This window comes from Somniosus microcephalus, chromosome 19, assembly GCF_052327205.1.
Source record: "Somniosus microcephalus isolate GS21.2 chromosome 19, FLI_Smic_1.0, whole genome shotgun sequence".
NCBI lineage: Eukaryota > Metazoa > Chordata > Chondrichthyes > Squaliformes > Somniosidae > Somniosus > Somniosus microcephalus.
In genome coordinates, this window is record NC_141005.1 from 58,291,890 (window position 1) to 58,308,699 (window position 16,810).

Here is a 16,810-nt window from a genome sequence, read left to right on the forward strand (position 1 = left end):
GCCCTGGGAGGCACTGTAGGAATTTTGTAGGAAGTAAACGTGGCTAGATGTTGGATACACAGGATGCTGAAAAACAATTTTGTCTTCTGGTGCCTTAGGGACGTAGTCCTTCTGTACTTTCGTAGCCCGAGTGCCAGACAGCATGGCTGTGGAGCCTGGACGGTTAGCAGTTTGTAACTGCAGCTGGAGAAGCTTACAAGAGTTACCCACCCACCACCAAACCCCATAAAACCTCCGTTGACTACTGACACCCAGCGACAGTTGTGACTGGTATGACTCTATATCCCCTCAATTCCTTTTGAAAACAGGCATGTTAAGAATTTCAGTGTCCACTTGAACATTAACTTACCATCTTATCTTTGGTTTTTCCAAGGTTTTTTCTATAGATTGTAAAGACTATCCCATATCCTCACAAAAATAAAACTCGAGTAACCTCAGGGTATGAAAAATCAATCAACGGTGCTTAGACATAAAAATGTCATTTTAAAACAAAAGCCCAATTTGAGATCGATTAAAATGATTGTGTCATTTTTCTAACACAGAAAAGCTTATAAGCAGTATTTTAATTGTGTTTTGCTCAAATATCAATTGGTTGTGTTTTTTTGAGGGGCACGATATAAGATTAGTAAACAAATCGCACACTTAGAAAGTTCCTGCCCTGCTAACTTACTTCAATAAAAATTTAATAAGACCTGACTTATTGAGTAGCCTCCTCTGGGCAGGAGAGTGGGGGGGGGGGGGGGGAAGGGCAGGGAGAAGACAACTCGTTTTTGAAATTTTCCCACTCTATGGGCCCAGAATTTAAAAAAAACAATTGTAGGTAACTATAATTTACAGTTTATTCAACATCAAATCTGACAAAAGTCCCTTACCAACTTCAGTGAAAATCCTACAACAAAAAGTTAGCTATCCCGATGGATCGTCAAGTTTTTCCAGGAAGACAGGAAGCTCCCAGCTACGATCCATGGACTGTATGGAGATAGTTAATCTCAGCTCACCTGATGGTAGGGACTAAGGAGGGGAAAGTTGCAAGTCTTTCTTGCTCCTCATCACTGTCCAGAGAGTTAGCTGGAAGTGCATAAGTGTACATCAAGTGAGGACAGGATTAGGTTCATCTGCGATTCCCCCTAATGGTCAAGCATCCTTCCATTACTCATCGTAAAGGCTCACACTTGAAGTCATAGAGTCATACAGCACAGAAAGAGGCCCTTCGGCCCATCGCGTCTGCGCCGTCCATCAATCCCTGTCCAGTCTAATCCCATTTTCCAGCATTTGGTCCATAGCCTTGTATGCAATGGCATTTCAAGTGCTCATCCAAATGCTTCTTGAATGTTGTGAGGGTTCCTGCCTCTACCACCCTTTCAGGCAGTGAGTTCCAGATTCCAACCACCCTCTGGGTGAAAAAGTTCCTCCTCAAATCCCCTCTAAATCTCCTGCCCCTTACCCTGAATCTATGCCCCCTTGTTATTGACCCCCCTACTAAGGGGAAAAGTTCCTCTTTGTCTACCCTATCTATGCCCCTCATCATTTTGTACACCTCAATCAGGTCCCCCCTCAGCCTTCTTTGCTCCAAGGAAAACAACCCCAGCCTGTTTAGTCTTTCTTCATAGCTGAGGCGCTCCATCCCAGGTAACATCCTGGTGAATCTTCTCTGCACCCTCTCCAAAGCAATCACATCCTTCCTATAGTGAGGCGACCAGAACTGCACACAGTACTCCAGCTGTGGCCTCACCAGCGTTTTGTACAGCTCCATCATAACCTCCCTGCTCTTATATTCTATGCCTCGGCTAATGAAGGCAAGTATCCCATATGCCTTTTTAACCACCTTATCTACCTGTTCTGCTGCCTTCAGGGATCTATGTACATGTACACCAAGGTCCCTCTGACCCTCTGTACTTCCTAGGGTCCTACCACTCTGTGTATTCCCTTGCCTTATTTGTCCGTCCAAAATGCATCACCTCGCACTTTTCAGGGTTAAATTCCATTTGCCACTTTTCCGCCCATCTGACCAACCCGTTTATATCGTCCTGTAGCCTGAGGCTTTCCTCCTCGCAATTTACCACCCCACCAATTTTCATGTCATCTGCGAACTTACTGATCATACCTTTTACATTCTCAGCCAAATCATTTATGTAGATCACAAACAGCAAGGGACCCAGCACCGATCCCTGAGGTACCCCACTGGACACAGGCTTCCAGTCACAAAAGCAACCTTCGACCATCACCCTCTGCCTCCTGCCACTCAGCCAGTTTAGGATCCAACGCGCCAAGGCATCCTGGATCCCATGGGCTCTTACCTTCTTGACCAGTCTCCTATGCGGGACTTTGTCAAAAGCTTTACTGAAGTCCATGTAAACCACATCCACAGCATTTCCCTCATCCACCCCCCTAGTCACCCCCTCGAAAAATTCAATCAGATTTGTCAGACATGATTTACCCTTGACAAAGCCATGCTGACTATCCCCGATTAATCCTTGCCTCTCCAAGTGGAGACTAATTTTGTCCCTCAGAATTTTTTCCAATAATTTCCCTACCACAGATGTTAGGCTCACTGGCCTGTAATTCCCTGGTTTATCCCTGCTACCCTTCTTGTATAGCGGTACTACGTTAGCTGTTCTCCAGTCCTCTGGTACATCCCCTGTGGCCAGAGAGGTTCTGAAAATTTGTGTCAGAGCCCCTGCAATCTCCTCCTTTGCCTCCCACAGCAGCCTGGGATACATCTCGTCCGGGCCTGGGGATTTATCCACTTTTTGGCCTGCTAAAACCGCCAGCACCTCCTCCCTCTCGATGCTAATATGTTCAAGTATGTCACAGTCCCCTTGCCCGATTTCTATGTCTACATCGTCTTTCTCCATAGTGAACACAGATGCAAAAAATTCATTTAAAACCCCACCTACATCATCTGGCTCCACACACAGATTGCCACTTTGGCCACTTAGGTAAAATCCTGGCTTGACTACCAGAGCATGTGGAACCATATCCCAGCAAGGGGTCAACACCTTCAAGAGAGGAGGGAAAATTACCAAGGAAAAAAAATAAGATCGCAAATTCATATTCAGGTACATCATACTTACATCTGATGCACTGAATTTCTTAGCATGCCCGTTTTCAAGGAGACCCAGAGTATAAAGAGTTTTACCAGCTGCAAGAGTTTAGCAATACAGCAATATTATTAGAGAATTGACACAACAGCTTTTTCATTTAAAAAAAATTCAAACAGAAAATGTGCAATTCTGAGTATACCCATTTTCATAAGGATCAGCAGGAGATGAAATTCAGGACATTTGATGTTTTGTTAACATCTAGTAAAGTTGCAATTTACTGATGGTCACAACATAGATTTTCCTGCTTTGAGAAAAAGGGATGAATACCTAGGTTATAAAACTGTGTTTTAAAACAGACTGGCCTGCTATTTGAATGGTATCCAGAAATTCATGAAGTAAATCTGCTTAAACTGCAACATTTCCCAACAGTACAGCTTATAAAAGCTAGAAATACATACTGATGTCTTCAGAAAGTTGAGGGAATTCATATATGTGTTCGCATGTGTTTCTGCTGTTAGGAATACAGAATCCAAAATCAAAATCGAAGCTTTTCAGCAGCCGCTCCCTGAAGTAATGTCTTTCAATCATCCTGAAGCTACTTACAGGCTTGTCCCCAACTGTAAATTCTACCCTGTGAAAAGAGAAAAGGGCACAAAGAGCATAAAAGGAGGAAAGCAGAGCATAGTAGAAAGCTAAAACAGAACAGCGACTGCACTTGTAAACAAAGTTATACAATTATATTGTTCTCGTCACAGATGAGATGTTTCCATGCATTTGTCCATGTATTGTAAACATTGCTAGAACTAATCACACTGCCAGTTTCAATACTGTGCACTGCAGCAATGGAAAAGATGCCAAAACATTCCCTTATTTGTGTCAATTGCTCTCAACTCAAAAGTAACAAAATTCAAAAGTTACAATGGAAAAGAACTGATCATATTGAAATCAAAGGTTTAAGCATTCAGGACTGTTTAATTTTTTTATTCGTTCACAGGATGTGGGCATCACCAACAAGGCTGGCATTTATTGCCCATTCCTAATTGCCCTAGAGAAGGTGGTGGTGAGCCACCTTATACAACCGAGTGTTTGCTAGGCCATTTCAGAGGGCAGTTAAGAGTCAACCACATTGTGGGTCTGGAGTCACATATGGGCCTGACCAGGTAAGGATGGCAGATTTCCTTCTCTAAAGTACATTAGTGAACCAGCTGGGTTTTTACGACAATCCGGTACTAGCTTTTTTTCCAGATTTATTTATTAATGGAATTTAAATTCCCCAGATGGTGGGATTTGAACTCATGTCTCCAGATCATTAGTCCAGGCCTCTGGATTACTAGTCCAGTGGCATAACTATGCTACCGTACCAGTGGTTCTCCTGTGTTAGCCAGTGGCTCAGTTGGTAGCACTCTTGCCTCTGAGTCAGAAGGTTGTGGTTCAAGTCCCACTCCAGGACTTGAGCGCAAAAATCCAGTACCGAGGGAGTGCTGAATTGTCAGAGGTGCCGTCTTTCGGATGAGATGTTAAACCGAGGTCCCGTCTACCCTCTCATGGCACTTTTTCAAAGAAGAGCAGAGGAGTTATCCCCGGTGTCCTGGCCATTTATCCCTCAACCACCATCACTAAAAAAAAAGCAGGTTATCTGGTCATTACCACATTGCTGTTTGAGCTTGCTGTGTGCAAATTGTATGCCGCGTTTCCTACATTACAACAGTGACTACACTTCAAAAAGTACTTCATTGGCTGTAAAGCGCTTTGGGACAGTCGGTGGTTGAGAAAGGCACTATATAAATGCAAGTCTTTTCCTTTCTTTCTCAAACTGGGGTCCTCGAATAAGAATCCCAATCGGTGATGGAGAGCGAGCCGGTGCAGAACGGGACAGTGATTGCAGCTGCTGCGCGCTGCAGGAAGAGGAGGAAAAGGAGGGAGGGAAAAAAACTGCTGCTGTGGACTTTTGCCGGACTCAGCTGGTGACTGTCCGGATTTGACCATTTCACCGCTGCGATGTTCACTTGCGCTAAAGTGGTATCAGCCACAGCAGCGGTTCGCAATGGATCTGGAGCTCTTTGAAGACCACTTTCTGTGTCAGTCATGTTCACACCAGAGGTTCGGTCTGGAAAATATCCTACAGTTCCACTGAGCCTTGCACCATCGGCAAGTGGGTGACTGACCATCAGTCCTCACTGTTGCTGTTGTGAGGTACACAAATACGATGAGGGAAACACAGCACTTCCGAGAAGGACCCAGGGCAAGAACTCATGTGCTCAAGAAGTGCTCAGAGAGTTCCAGACGAGTGCTACAAGGCAGGACATTGCCACCATTGCAAAGTTCATTGGTGCTGGAGCTGCCACAGTAGGAGTGGCTGGTTCCGGTGCTGGCATTGGAACAGTTTTTGGTAGCCTTATTATTGGCTATGTCAGAAATCCTTCTCTGAAGCAGCAGTTGTTCTCATATGCTATCCTTGGATTTGTCCTGTCTGAAGCTAATGGTCGCCTTCCTGATTTTGTTTGCTATGTAAAATTTGCTGATGAACAGAGTAGCCTAATCAAGTAGAAATGTAATTAATATTTCACTGGCTCCGACAAATATTTATGTTGGTGTCATGGAAATGTACATTTCCCAAGTCTGTTGCCAAATGTTCCAATAAATCCTAATACAAGAATAAAAAGGCTGTGGGCCAGCAGCGGCCGCAATGCCAGCAACAGGAGTTGGAAGCGGAAAAGGGCAGGGCCAGCTGTTCAGAGAGGAACCGACCGTCTGTAAACAAAGATCCCGTCCTGACTACCAGCCGGCTGCAGCAGCGCCGGGATACGGTGAAAAAGAACAGACCCCATAAGTCGGACATACATTACATTAGATCTGTCTGTCCACAGTCAAGGGCTAGCCAAGGAGCAAATCTGACAGAATAATCTGGGCAGCACTTGCATACACTGCATAACCAATGCATTTGTAATTTTTAAAAAAAATCAATGCTTTAAAATCACTATCATCTTATACATACATACTGGAGAGATTCCCGTTTTGTAAATGTCACCATAGCTATATTGCAATTCATTGTCAGAAGATCCTGGTCAATACAGGGGGGCAATAATAATTTAGATGGGGGGGGGGGGTCCCTGATTACTAATCCACTGCACTGCTCAGCATCGACTGGAACTTGAAAGAGTTAATCAAATATCTGTTCAATATCTCTTCTCCGATGTGCTGTTCAGAATCCATCATCAGATTTGGCTGGACCACATTAAACAATAGCGGGACTCACTCTCCTTTGCCAAAAACCACACACTACTTCAGAATCATCATGGAAAGCAAGGATAACACCTAACTTCTTTTCTCCACTACCAACCGTCTCCTCAAACCCCTCTTCACTGCCTCCCTCCAAGTGAAAGGAGCTCATGGATTACTTTGGCACTTAAGATTAAGACCATCTGTTCGGCTATCTCTGATGCTTTCTCTTCTCCTTGCCCATTTAAAACAAACCACCTCCCCCTGCCCTAGTTCTGAAGCCACATCTCTCTGTAGCTGTAGGTTACCTCCTGCTCCCTTGACCTCATTCCCACTAAACTGCTCACCGTTCATCTTCCCTTCCTTGCACCCCCCAGGCTAGCTGGTATGGTAAATGGCTCCTCCTCCGCAGATACTATTATTCTCCTATTCAAAACCACAATCAACCACCTCCTCAAAATATACACCCTTGACCCCTCTGTCCATGCAAACTACCACCCCAGCTCCAATCTTGCTTTGCTGTCCAAAGACCTTGAAAGCATTTGTTGCCTCCCAAATCTGTGACATCATCCACAACATGGGGTCAGCCTCCAAATGTAGACGACACCCAGTTCTACACCTCCACCACCTCTCGACCTCCAATGCCTCTCTGCTGTCAGAAGACTGCTTGTCCGACATCCAGATGAGCCACAATTTCCTCCAGATTGGGCAGACCGAAGCCACCATCTTTAGCCCCCCCAAGACAAATTCCTTACCCTTGACACCGATTCCATCTCCTTCCCCAGCCACCGTCTCAGACTGAACCAGACTGTATGCAACCTCGGTGCCTTACTAGGCCTCAAGCTGAGCTGACGTTGTATCCTCTCCATCACAAAAACTGCTCATTTCCAGAACATACGCCCTCCTACGCCCCTGCCTACAGATGAAACCCTCATCTAGTCCTTTGTCACCTCCAGACTTGACTAGTCAGTCTTCCATCCTCCACCCAAAATAAACTTCAACTCATTCAAAACTCTGCTGCTCATATCCTGTACCATACCAAGTAATACTCATCCTTTATCTCCACTGATCTACATTGGCTCCTGGTCTACCAATATTACAAATTTTAAAATTTGCATCCTTGTGTTAAATCTCATGACTTTGCCCCTTCCCATATCTGTAATCTCCTCCAGCCCTACTACCCACCCACCCTCTTGAATTCTCCAACCTCTTGTACATGCCTCCTCTCTTCGGCCCACTAGTGGCCATTGTGTCTGCAGCCACCTAGGCCCCACGCTCTCAAATTCCCTCCCTAAACTTCTTCACTTTCTTCTCCTCCTTTAAGCCATCTGTAATTCCTACCTCTTTCAACAAGCTTTCAGTCACTCTGCTGAATTTTTTCTTCCTTGGTTTGGTGTCCATTAAAAAAAAAATTAAACCTCTGAAGCAGTTTGGGATGGTTTTTGATGTTAAAGGTGCTATATGAATGCAAATTATTGTTAAAAGACCCTGGAAGGTATTTTTGTCATGAATGAGAGGAATTTGGAACATGAAGGGAGGACTTGGCATAGAAAGATATACTATGCAGCCAAAAGATTAGCTTTTTAAAAAAAAATGTTGTAGATGAAATTGTTCAAAAATTTAATTTTGCATGTCAAGGTAATCTGAATTTACTTCAACAGTGCAAAGAACACTGGTAACTAATCAGCACAAGATGCTATGCATGATCTGTTCATTATTCTATAAACCTGTCAACCCGAGTTACACAGTATCAGAGGGGACTTCACTTACAACATTTCCCACATATACAGCAGGACCATTGTGTAGAACAGGAATGTTTGATTAGATTTAAAAAAACACATTAAATTTTAATAGTCTTGGCAGGATTACACATTTTTTTTTTTAAACACTCAGGAAAAAGCCTTACAATGGGGTTGATAAATACATCCTACACGTAATTAAAAAAACACAACTTAATTGTTCTTTGCCTTTTCTATGTTCCCAAGCTTAGTTGCTCCTCCTCCCTGAAATCAATTGCTTTCAATTAAACTGCGGGGTTGTTGGAAACCAATGTGTGTTTTACCAGCGGTTTCACAGCTCAGAGAGGGCACGGGCGGGGGGGATGGTAAACACCATATACATTCACTGATATGTCTACATTTCAGTGAAGGGAGCAGCTTAATCTAGCGAGATTACACAGTGTTGAGTTCTTTTCTCAAACATGTATTTTGTTACTTGAAAACAAAAGCTCTTTGTTCTAGGTCTATCAGAATTCTACAAAGTCTTGCAGGAGAATTGTTGCCAGCATTAATCAGCAAGGCTACTGTGCACACAATTAACTGGATTTGTAACTGTGCAGCAGTATAATTCAACAATGAACAAAGAATCACTCTTTTCCAGTTGTGCACTTGATTTACATACAAGGACAAAATTCTGCAAGCTTCACTTCATCACGAAGTGCAGCAGGGTGAGGCTTCCAGTCACCAGCATGGCCTAGCATTGACCCCGTCTCAAATCCTTTCCTGTTCTGTTGGGGAAGACAGTAATTTCAGCACCTGGATTGCATTGTTGCTGCATACCCTAACAGCAATCCATTGTTCTGGGCCCACACCACCACATTAGTGCAGTATGTTTACTTTACGCAGGCATACATTAGGTTGGCCGCAAGAAAAGCAGAACTGGCAGGGGATGTTTTAAGCCTTCAGTCCCGCTTCTTTAACCACATCAGGAGAGAAGGGGATGGGCACAAGAAGTACCCGCTCCCTTCAATCAGAACTCAGTCCATGCAAAAAGGAGCAGAGACCTGGTGGAATTGTAGCCCACTCCAAATTTCAGCCCTCCGACCCCAAATCCACCTCCATCTGATTTGTGTTCTTATTCTGTCCAGGAATTTTAGGTCCAATATATTTATGGTATCTGTTGTCCTGTGGTTAACTTTAACTTGGAGGTGCAACCAAATATTTTTTTTAAATTAGGGCAGGGAAGGAACACAGCACAAAATGGAGGACCCCTAGATTCAGCAAAATGGCAGTGATGAGGACTCAATGGTTATGGCTCAGCAGCATGGTACTGCTCCTTATTTTAAATCCAGAATTGTGAAGCGATTGGGAGATTTAAATGCTGATAATACAGTCTCACCTCAGGAAGCCACATAGGGTGTCAGATTTTTAAAAAAGCGTGGTGGGGGGGGGGAAATGGGAGGTGGAAGAGAATTGAAACGGAACATCTCTCAAGCCAAAAACAAATACAGGGTGGGGTTGGAAGTATACACATTCCCCAGGGGAAGTGCACGTAACAGTGCTGTAGAACAGCAATAATTATTTCCTTGCCCATCTGAATGCACTGACTGCTGAGATGGCTGTCAGGAGAGGTGAATCAATATGGAACACAATCTCAGGTGAGGCTGGGTTTTTTCCAGTCACTGATGGTGTCACGTTGCAAACAATTCCAACCACATTGTACACAAGCCACACAAAAGATAGCTGTGACTCAATTTTAAGGTTACTAAAAATAATAAAGTGCACGACTCACGTTGCACCAACTGTTCTCAGTCTCAAGAAGGCAGGAGTGAACTGATAACGAACAAAACGCCCAGAACTGGAATCCATCTCGCCATTCTCATCATCGTTGTCTTCTTCTAACTCTGAAAGTGTAAATTCAGCATTTATAAACAGGAATTCAACATGTATAGTACAATCATATTTTGGAATATTCTGCTGCACATTTTAAAGTTACTATCGTTCTTTTTTCCTCAAAAAGTTATATGGATGATGATAGAAGTCATTTTCCCCGATGGATTTTTTCATATTGGTTCATTGAAACACTAGGACAATCTACAATTTGAGTATGGTGCAAGAATAAAAAGTATTTTCTTTTTTCCTTGCCAATTCCCCCGCCACAATTCAAAAAGAATTGTCTGTAGGCGTGGCCATATTAATTGCCCATCCCTAGATATCCTGACAAGGTAGTGGTGGTTCTTTTTCATAAAGTGATTGTTTGTACAGCAAAGTGGCTTGCTAGGTCACTTCAGAGGGCATGAAGAATCAACCACATTATGTGCACTAGGTCAGACTGTGTAGGGTTCTGTTCTCTGAAATCAGGCTTTTATGGGCATTTTATTCTGGTGCCAGCCCAGAAATTACCATATTTACTTAATCTAATTTCACAATTTGTCATGGTGGGATTGAACTCAACCTCTTCTCTACTACACTACCATTCCAGAGACTATGCTGCCATCCATCTTCTGAGAGTTTGGTTTTACAGGTGTCAGATACCCTCCAGTACCAACCCAAGTGACCATTACTCGTGTATAAACCTTGGCATTCAGGTGGTGTGCAAAATATTTGAGTGGGGGGGGGAGGGAAAGAGACCAATGTGTCTTCACTGGAAGTTCACACATGCCCACAATCAGGAGCACCTCCACACCCCCCACCCCTAAAACCTAGGGGTGCCGGAGCAAGCTGTTGTGCCTCCATCAGTCCCCCAGCTGAGTTCAGCTCATTCAGTGCAAATTGGGTGTTAAATTTGGGACACCCCTGAATATGTATGGCTCAGTTGCTCACTGAGGCATTGAGAGCGCCAAATAAAGTAGTCTATGTACTATAGTAAACTCCAATTCAGTGAAAAATTTGAGTACTGCACCAGTTTGCTCAGGAGTTTCCAAACAACCTACAGGAAACTCTCTGGTATCCGGCACGGACGGGACTGACGTGGTGCCGGTTCATCAACAATTCCGGATAACCGAACGCTATAGTAAAAGATACGGAGCTCAGAGCTCTGTATAAAGCAACAAACCCAGCTTCAAAACAATCGGCACAAGTTGCAAGCGTCTCTGTAGCTTAGCAACAGCTTCAGCTACACCCTTGCACAGCAACAAATGGAGTATAAAAAGTAACTAAAAGTAAAAAAAGTTACCTGAACCAACTCCTGAATTTTGCCGGTGGATAGAGCGTTCCGGTTATTTAGGGGCCGGTTAATCAAAAGTTTCCTGTATTATGATTACTCTCCTAACAAGCCTTAGTTACTGTAAAAAGCCTCAAAAATCAAATTACATTTGATGCACATTCTAATTGAGCCACCTTATCTTTAGACATATATAATGTCTTTCAGGTAAATAATTGAAAAGCTCAGTAACTATACAGAGGCACACAATTGAGGCTTAGATTACAAAGCATTAGACAAGTAATCTCCTAATCCACAGTTGTGTGCCTCAGTTAGCTCTGGATATTTTAAATCAATTACAACTTTACAGTTTCCACAAATTAGCTGTACATTCAACTGTAGTAAGCAGCACCTGTTCAGTTTTTGTGAATATTGCAGATTTTGCCAAATAAAATTTGGACCTTGAAATGCAAAATTAAGTCACTTGTCAGACTACACCTGAAAATAATCAGACACTTCATAATAGTATTTATTAACCTTCAGAATACCTCAGGCGGATGTTATCACTATAGGCTAGTGAGACCTGGGAAGCAGTGAAAAATAAATTAAGCCTGTCAAACTTAAAATAGATAGAATCGGATATACTAAAAAGAAAGAGGGGGAGAGGACCATGGGAGAAAGGAGACTGCTGTTAAAATATTTTTTACATAAAAATAAGGCTTAAAATTCACAGAGTAAACATTATATTCATACAATTACCCCGGACATCCAAGCAGCTTCATTACAGTATTAGTGTACATTTCACAGCCAATTTGCTAAATTAAAACTTAAAGTTTCATAGAAGCCTAGAATTCTCTAGAACTAGGAGTGCATTAAAGATTAAAAAGATGGATAGACATACTAAGCAAATAGTAAAGAAAACCTTGAACCACTGGCCAAAGCCAGCCGTATTAAACCATACATAATGGGCTATGTCCAGGAAAGCCATCAATAACCTTTCAGCCTTATGGACTGCAGAACCATTCTCCCAAGTGGCAACATACCTGTGGATGGTGGCTTGGCAATCTCAAACAAAACAGTCCCAGTTTCCATGTCTCGAATCTTAAATCGCGTAAAGTCAATGCTGTAAACGTTGTCTTCGGGCTTGCATAAGTAGGCTGAAAGAAAGTAATTTTAATGTCTTTTTTTTAAAGCTTTTACTGATATAATGAAAGCATCAAAATGACGTGAAACCATGCGGTACAAATTGAACATCACGTGTGAATTTTCTTTTTATTACTTAATGACTCAGCCTAGTGACTTTGATCATGAATGGCAAATTCAGACTATTCACTGCGCACTAAGAAAGCAGGACCGGGGGCCGGAGGAGGTGCATCACAATAGCATAGTTTAAAGAGCTTTCGTGCAAATTATGAAGACTATTTTTGCTAAACTTCTTTTGAGATTGCAGGCCATGAATATAATAGATCACTTTAAAAACAGGAAGCATCCACTGAATGCTGGGTAGTTAAAGATAAAAGATAAGCAGAATGCTATTACAATAGCAAAATACTGCGGATGCTGGAAATCCGAAATAACAACAGAAAATGCTGGAAAAACTCAGCAGGCCAGGCAACATCCGTGGAGAGAGAACCAGAGTCAACGTTTCAGGTCGAAACCCTTCATCAAGACTGAAAAAACACAGGAAATGAAACAGATTAAAAGGCCAGTTTGGGGGCTGGGAAATGGGGGAGGGGATGAAAGAACAAATGAGAAGTGAAGAAACATAAGAGTATTCAAAACGAGGCGAGATGGTGATAGGACTAGTGGAGACAAAAGACGGCTCTAGATTAGGTGTGAAATGCGCTGGCAGAGACAGCTGCCATGTGGGAGAGAAAAAAAGGGGGAAGGGCCAAACCAAAGGTGTGGATAAAAAAATATGTAAAAATGTAATGGGGCTGAGGTTATGATCTGAAATTGTTGAACTCGATATTGAGTCCGGAAGGCTGTAAAGTGCCTAATCGGAAGAAGAGGTGCTGTTCCTCGAGCTTACGCTGGGTTTCCGTGGAACAATGCAAGAGGCCGCAGACGGTGAGGTCTGAGTGGGAATGGGGCGGTGAATTAAAATGACAGGCGACCGGAAGCTCGGGGTCACCCTTACGGACTGAACGGAGGTGTTCCGCAAAGCGGTCACCCAATCTGCATTTGGTCTCCCCAATGTAGAGGAGACCACATCGTGAGCAGCGAATACAGTATACTAAATTGCAAGAAGTACAAGTAAATCGCTGTTTCACCTGGAAGGGGTGTTTGGGGCCCTGGACAGTGGGAAGGTATAAGGGCAAGTGTTGCATCTCCTGCGCTTGCACGGGAAGGCAGAATGCTATTGTGGGTAATGTATTTTTGCATGTACAATATAGCCAGCTTTACTTGCATATCACAGTTAAACACCTAGTTTTGCTCTTGCATAAGTGGTGCCAAATAATTCATGATCTATTACTTTGTAAAATAACTTCTCAAACATCTAGCCCCATTTAAACAGTAGCTATACATACAAAACACATAGCTCTCTCTATAGGACTCTGCTTATCTTGGCTGCAGCACTCGGGCACCTGAACAGTCTTTTATGGTTATTTTATTTTTCAATTTAATTATACTGCTGTTCAGCAAAAATTGCCTTCAATATTGTATAATGTTGTACGAGAAAGAAATCCAGTAGACACAAAAGAAAATTCTAATATAAAAGGGAGAACGAGAAAGTGAGCCAGGTACTTAATCGTCCCCTATGAAGAGAACGGAAGAGGAAGGGTAAATATTAGTAAAAATTCATGCGTGTACAGAGTACACTATAAATCAAAGTTAAAAAAAAACTGGCTTATTTGTTGTTTTCTTTGACTTTCAGAAAGCAAACTTGTCAACTGGGTGTTCACACAATTAAGATGCTAAAAAACTCGTCAGAAAAACATAGATTCCAGCCAACGGTCTCAAAGGTTAGTCAGATTAGGAGATGAGAACTCAAGATTCTCTTCACTCTGCTCTTCCCCCCCTCCCCTCCTCCACCAAACACACCATCACTCCTACCAACATTTCCCCCCACCACCACCCCTTGTTCAATTCAGGATCATTCTGCTGTAAGAAACTACAACTCTAGCAGTCACAGCTACTACACAGACATTGCAAAACAAAAGATAAGAACTCCCAATTGCTGATGTTTTTTGACAACACCCCAAAGTTGGGGAAAACAATGCCACACAAAAGAGAAGGCACTGACAAAATTCAGCTATAAAATTTGCAATTTTTAAAAAACCTTCTTGAAAATATAATGGATACGCAGCGCCTTTCTGGAATACTCATTTTCAAAAATCACCAAAAGTCCAACTGGAAGATCGCTCTCCAATTTGGTGAAAGTAGCTGGTAAGTTGCTATAAATTAATTTACAGACACACAGGGGAAATATGATTTCCAGGACTTCTTCTCGTCCCGGATTCCCACCAAAACTGACGAGTATATTTTGACCGACACTGCTTGGAGATATCTCCATAACTGCCATCAGTAGACCTACTAACACTTCCACATTTGGTGGGAATCCCACACACGAGACAGCAGTATCCCGCATGTCCTGCATTCCTCTCACTAACAGCAAAAGAAAGAACACAATGCTATGGAAGCAGGACGACCCCAACATCCAACACAAGTAAATGGTCTCTATTAACATGTTAAAAAGTCCTTTCACTCATGCTCCACCTCCATTTTCTTGCTCTTCAATGAGCAAAATAAAAAAGAAAACCATAAATCCAAAAGTCTGGGGAAAGAAGAACTCCCATTTACATTGCACGGTTGACATATACAAAACATCCCAAGGTGATTTAAAGGTGGAGTGGTACACACTGAGCAGAAAGCAGCTGAGAAGTTAGAGCATGCGGCCAGTTGAAGAAGTCTCGAGGTAGCTTTGAAGGAGAAAATTGGTAGCAAAGAAGCTTGGGGAAGAGTTCAGAGTGTAGCAGCATGATGGCTGAAGGCTCCATCATTGTTTGGCAGAGTGCAGGACAAAGTACAGTAGACCAGAGTCAGAATAGTGGGATGCAAGGCTGGAGGAAATGACAAAGGTAGGGTGGAGAAAAGCCTTGGAGGTATTTGAAGACAATAAGCTGCAGGAACACAAATTCAATGAAGGTTGACAAATACAGGGGTGACATGTGTGCAACCCTTTGTCTGGATGGGTTGGATGTTGTATAGGGTGCAGCTGGGGGAGGCCAAGAGAAGAATTTTGAGGAACTCAAGTTTTGAATTAACAATGGCATGATAGGCACTTCAGGGGAGCTGGGAGTAAGTTCGAAGCATAGGGGGGGCGATACCCAGAGGTGGATATTTGAGGCGATACCCAGAGGTGGACCTTGGTGTCATATCTGACCCTGAAATGAGCTTCCGACCACATATCCGCGGCATAACTAAGACCGCCTATTTCCATCTCTGTAACATTGCCCGTCTCTGCCCTTGTCTCAGCTCATCCGCTGCTGAAACCCTCATCCATGCCTTTATTACCTCTAGACTTGACTATTCCAACGCACTCCTGGCTGGCCTCCCACATTCCACCCTGCGTAAACTTGAGGTCATCCAAAACTCAGCTGCCTGTGTCCTAACTCGCACCAAGTCCCGTTCGCCCATCTCCCCTGTGCTCACTGACCTACATTGGCCCCCGGTTAAGCAGTGCCTTGATTTCAAAATTCTCATCCTCGTTTTCAAATCCCTCCAAGGCCTCGCCCCTTCCTATCTCTGTAATCTCCTTCAGCCCCACAACCTCTCCCCCCATTTATGCCACTTTTACATTGCACTAACCGGTGCAGCACTATTTCAGTTGCCATAGCAATGCAATTGAGAGCCACATTTACATTTTTGCACTGTTACAAAGTTGAATAAGGCAGAGCTCCACAAGCTGCTCACTTGCCTCCTGCTCCTAATACTTTTCTTCCCATAGTTACCAAAAGATGTGACACTCACCACTAAGCCCTTGCCTTCTTTTGCTGAATCTCAGCTGAACATCCCAGTGGTAGGCAGACCGTGAAGAAGCCCAAAGGCATAAGTAGGTGCAAAGACCACAGATGAAGGCAAAGTAGTCACCAAGAGCCCTTGGGCCATATTATGTACCTGTACTACTGTTCCAGTTAAGTCAATTGAATGCCTTTTTCCAATAGTGGGGCACAACAGTCTACCATTTTCACCAACTGTACAATTTTTAGGTAAACAATACAACAGGATAAAAGTATTGCAGTAATGATTTATTTTGCTCCTCTTCCCCAGTTCTGAAAGGTTTGTCGCTCCTTTCCTTGATCAAGCACCAATTCCAAGCAAGGCAGTCCACAGGCAATCTACATGCTTGGGATGTACTCGAGAGCAGCCAAGCTGAGCCGCCTTGTAATCCAACACCACGCCCCTCTTCCCAAAACAGGGGGGTTCTACTCTTCCATCTTCCCAAAACCTTGAGTGCTGTACCATGTTGAAGCACCATCACACTCAGATCCATTTAGTCAGTTTTATAGCCCTACGTATATGTCACAAATTACGGAAAGTTTATTCCATAAAAAGTCACACTTATTTTTATGCGATTTGCTATGGTTTTAAAATCCCAGTAGGTTTCTAAGGTGCAGGACGCACAAGTATTTCATTGGATCACCTTCTGCCTGGGTAAAATGAGTTAAGCTGAACATGGGCAG

At 43.2% G+C, this 16,810-nt stretch overlaps 1 protein-coding gene and 1 pseudogene across 1 annotated transcript in view; one reads left to right on the forward strand and one right to left on the reverse strand.

Moving 5' to 3' along the window:
- unc119b (unc-119 lipid binding chaperone B) overlaps nucleotides 1-16,810 on the reverse strand; it is a 51,943-nt gene that overhangs the window by 9,966 nt on the left and 25,167 nt on the right. The window contains exons 2-4 of the mRNA XM_085961836.1: nucleotides 12,167-12,280; nucleotides 9,774-9,885; nucleotides 3,503-3,675 (exon numbers count right to left, since the gene is read on the reverse strand). Coding sequence (XP_085817962.1) covers nucleotides 3,503-3,675; nucleotides 9,774-9,885; nucleotides 12,167-12,280 — 399 coding nt within the window. The remainder of the gene's footprint in view (nucleotides 1-3,502; nucleotides 3,676-9,773; nucleotides 9,886-12,166; nucleotides 12,281-16,810) is intronic.
- On the forward strand, nucleotides 5,043-5,556 carry LOC147104490 (ATP synthase F(0) complex subunit C3, mitochondrial-like; annotated as a pseudogene).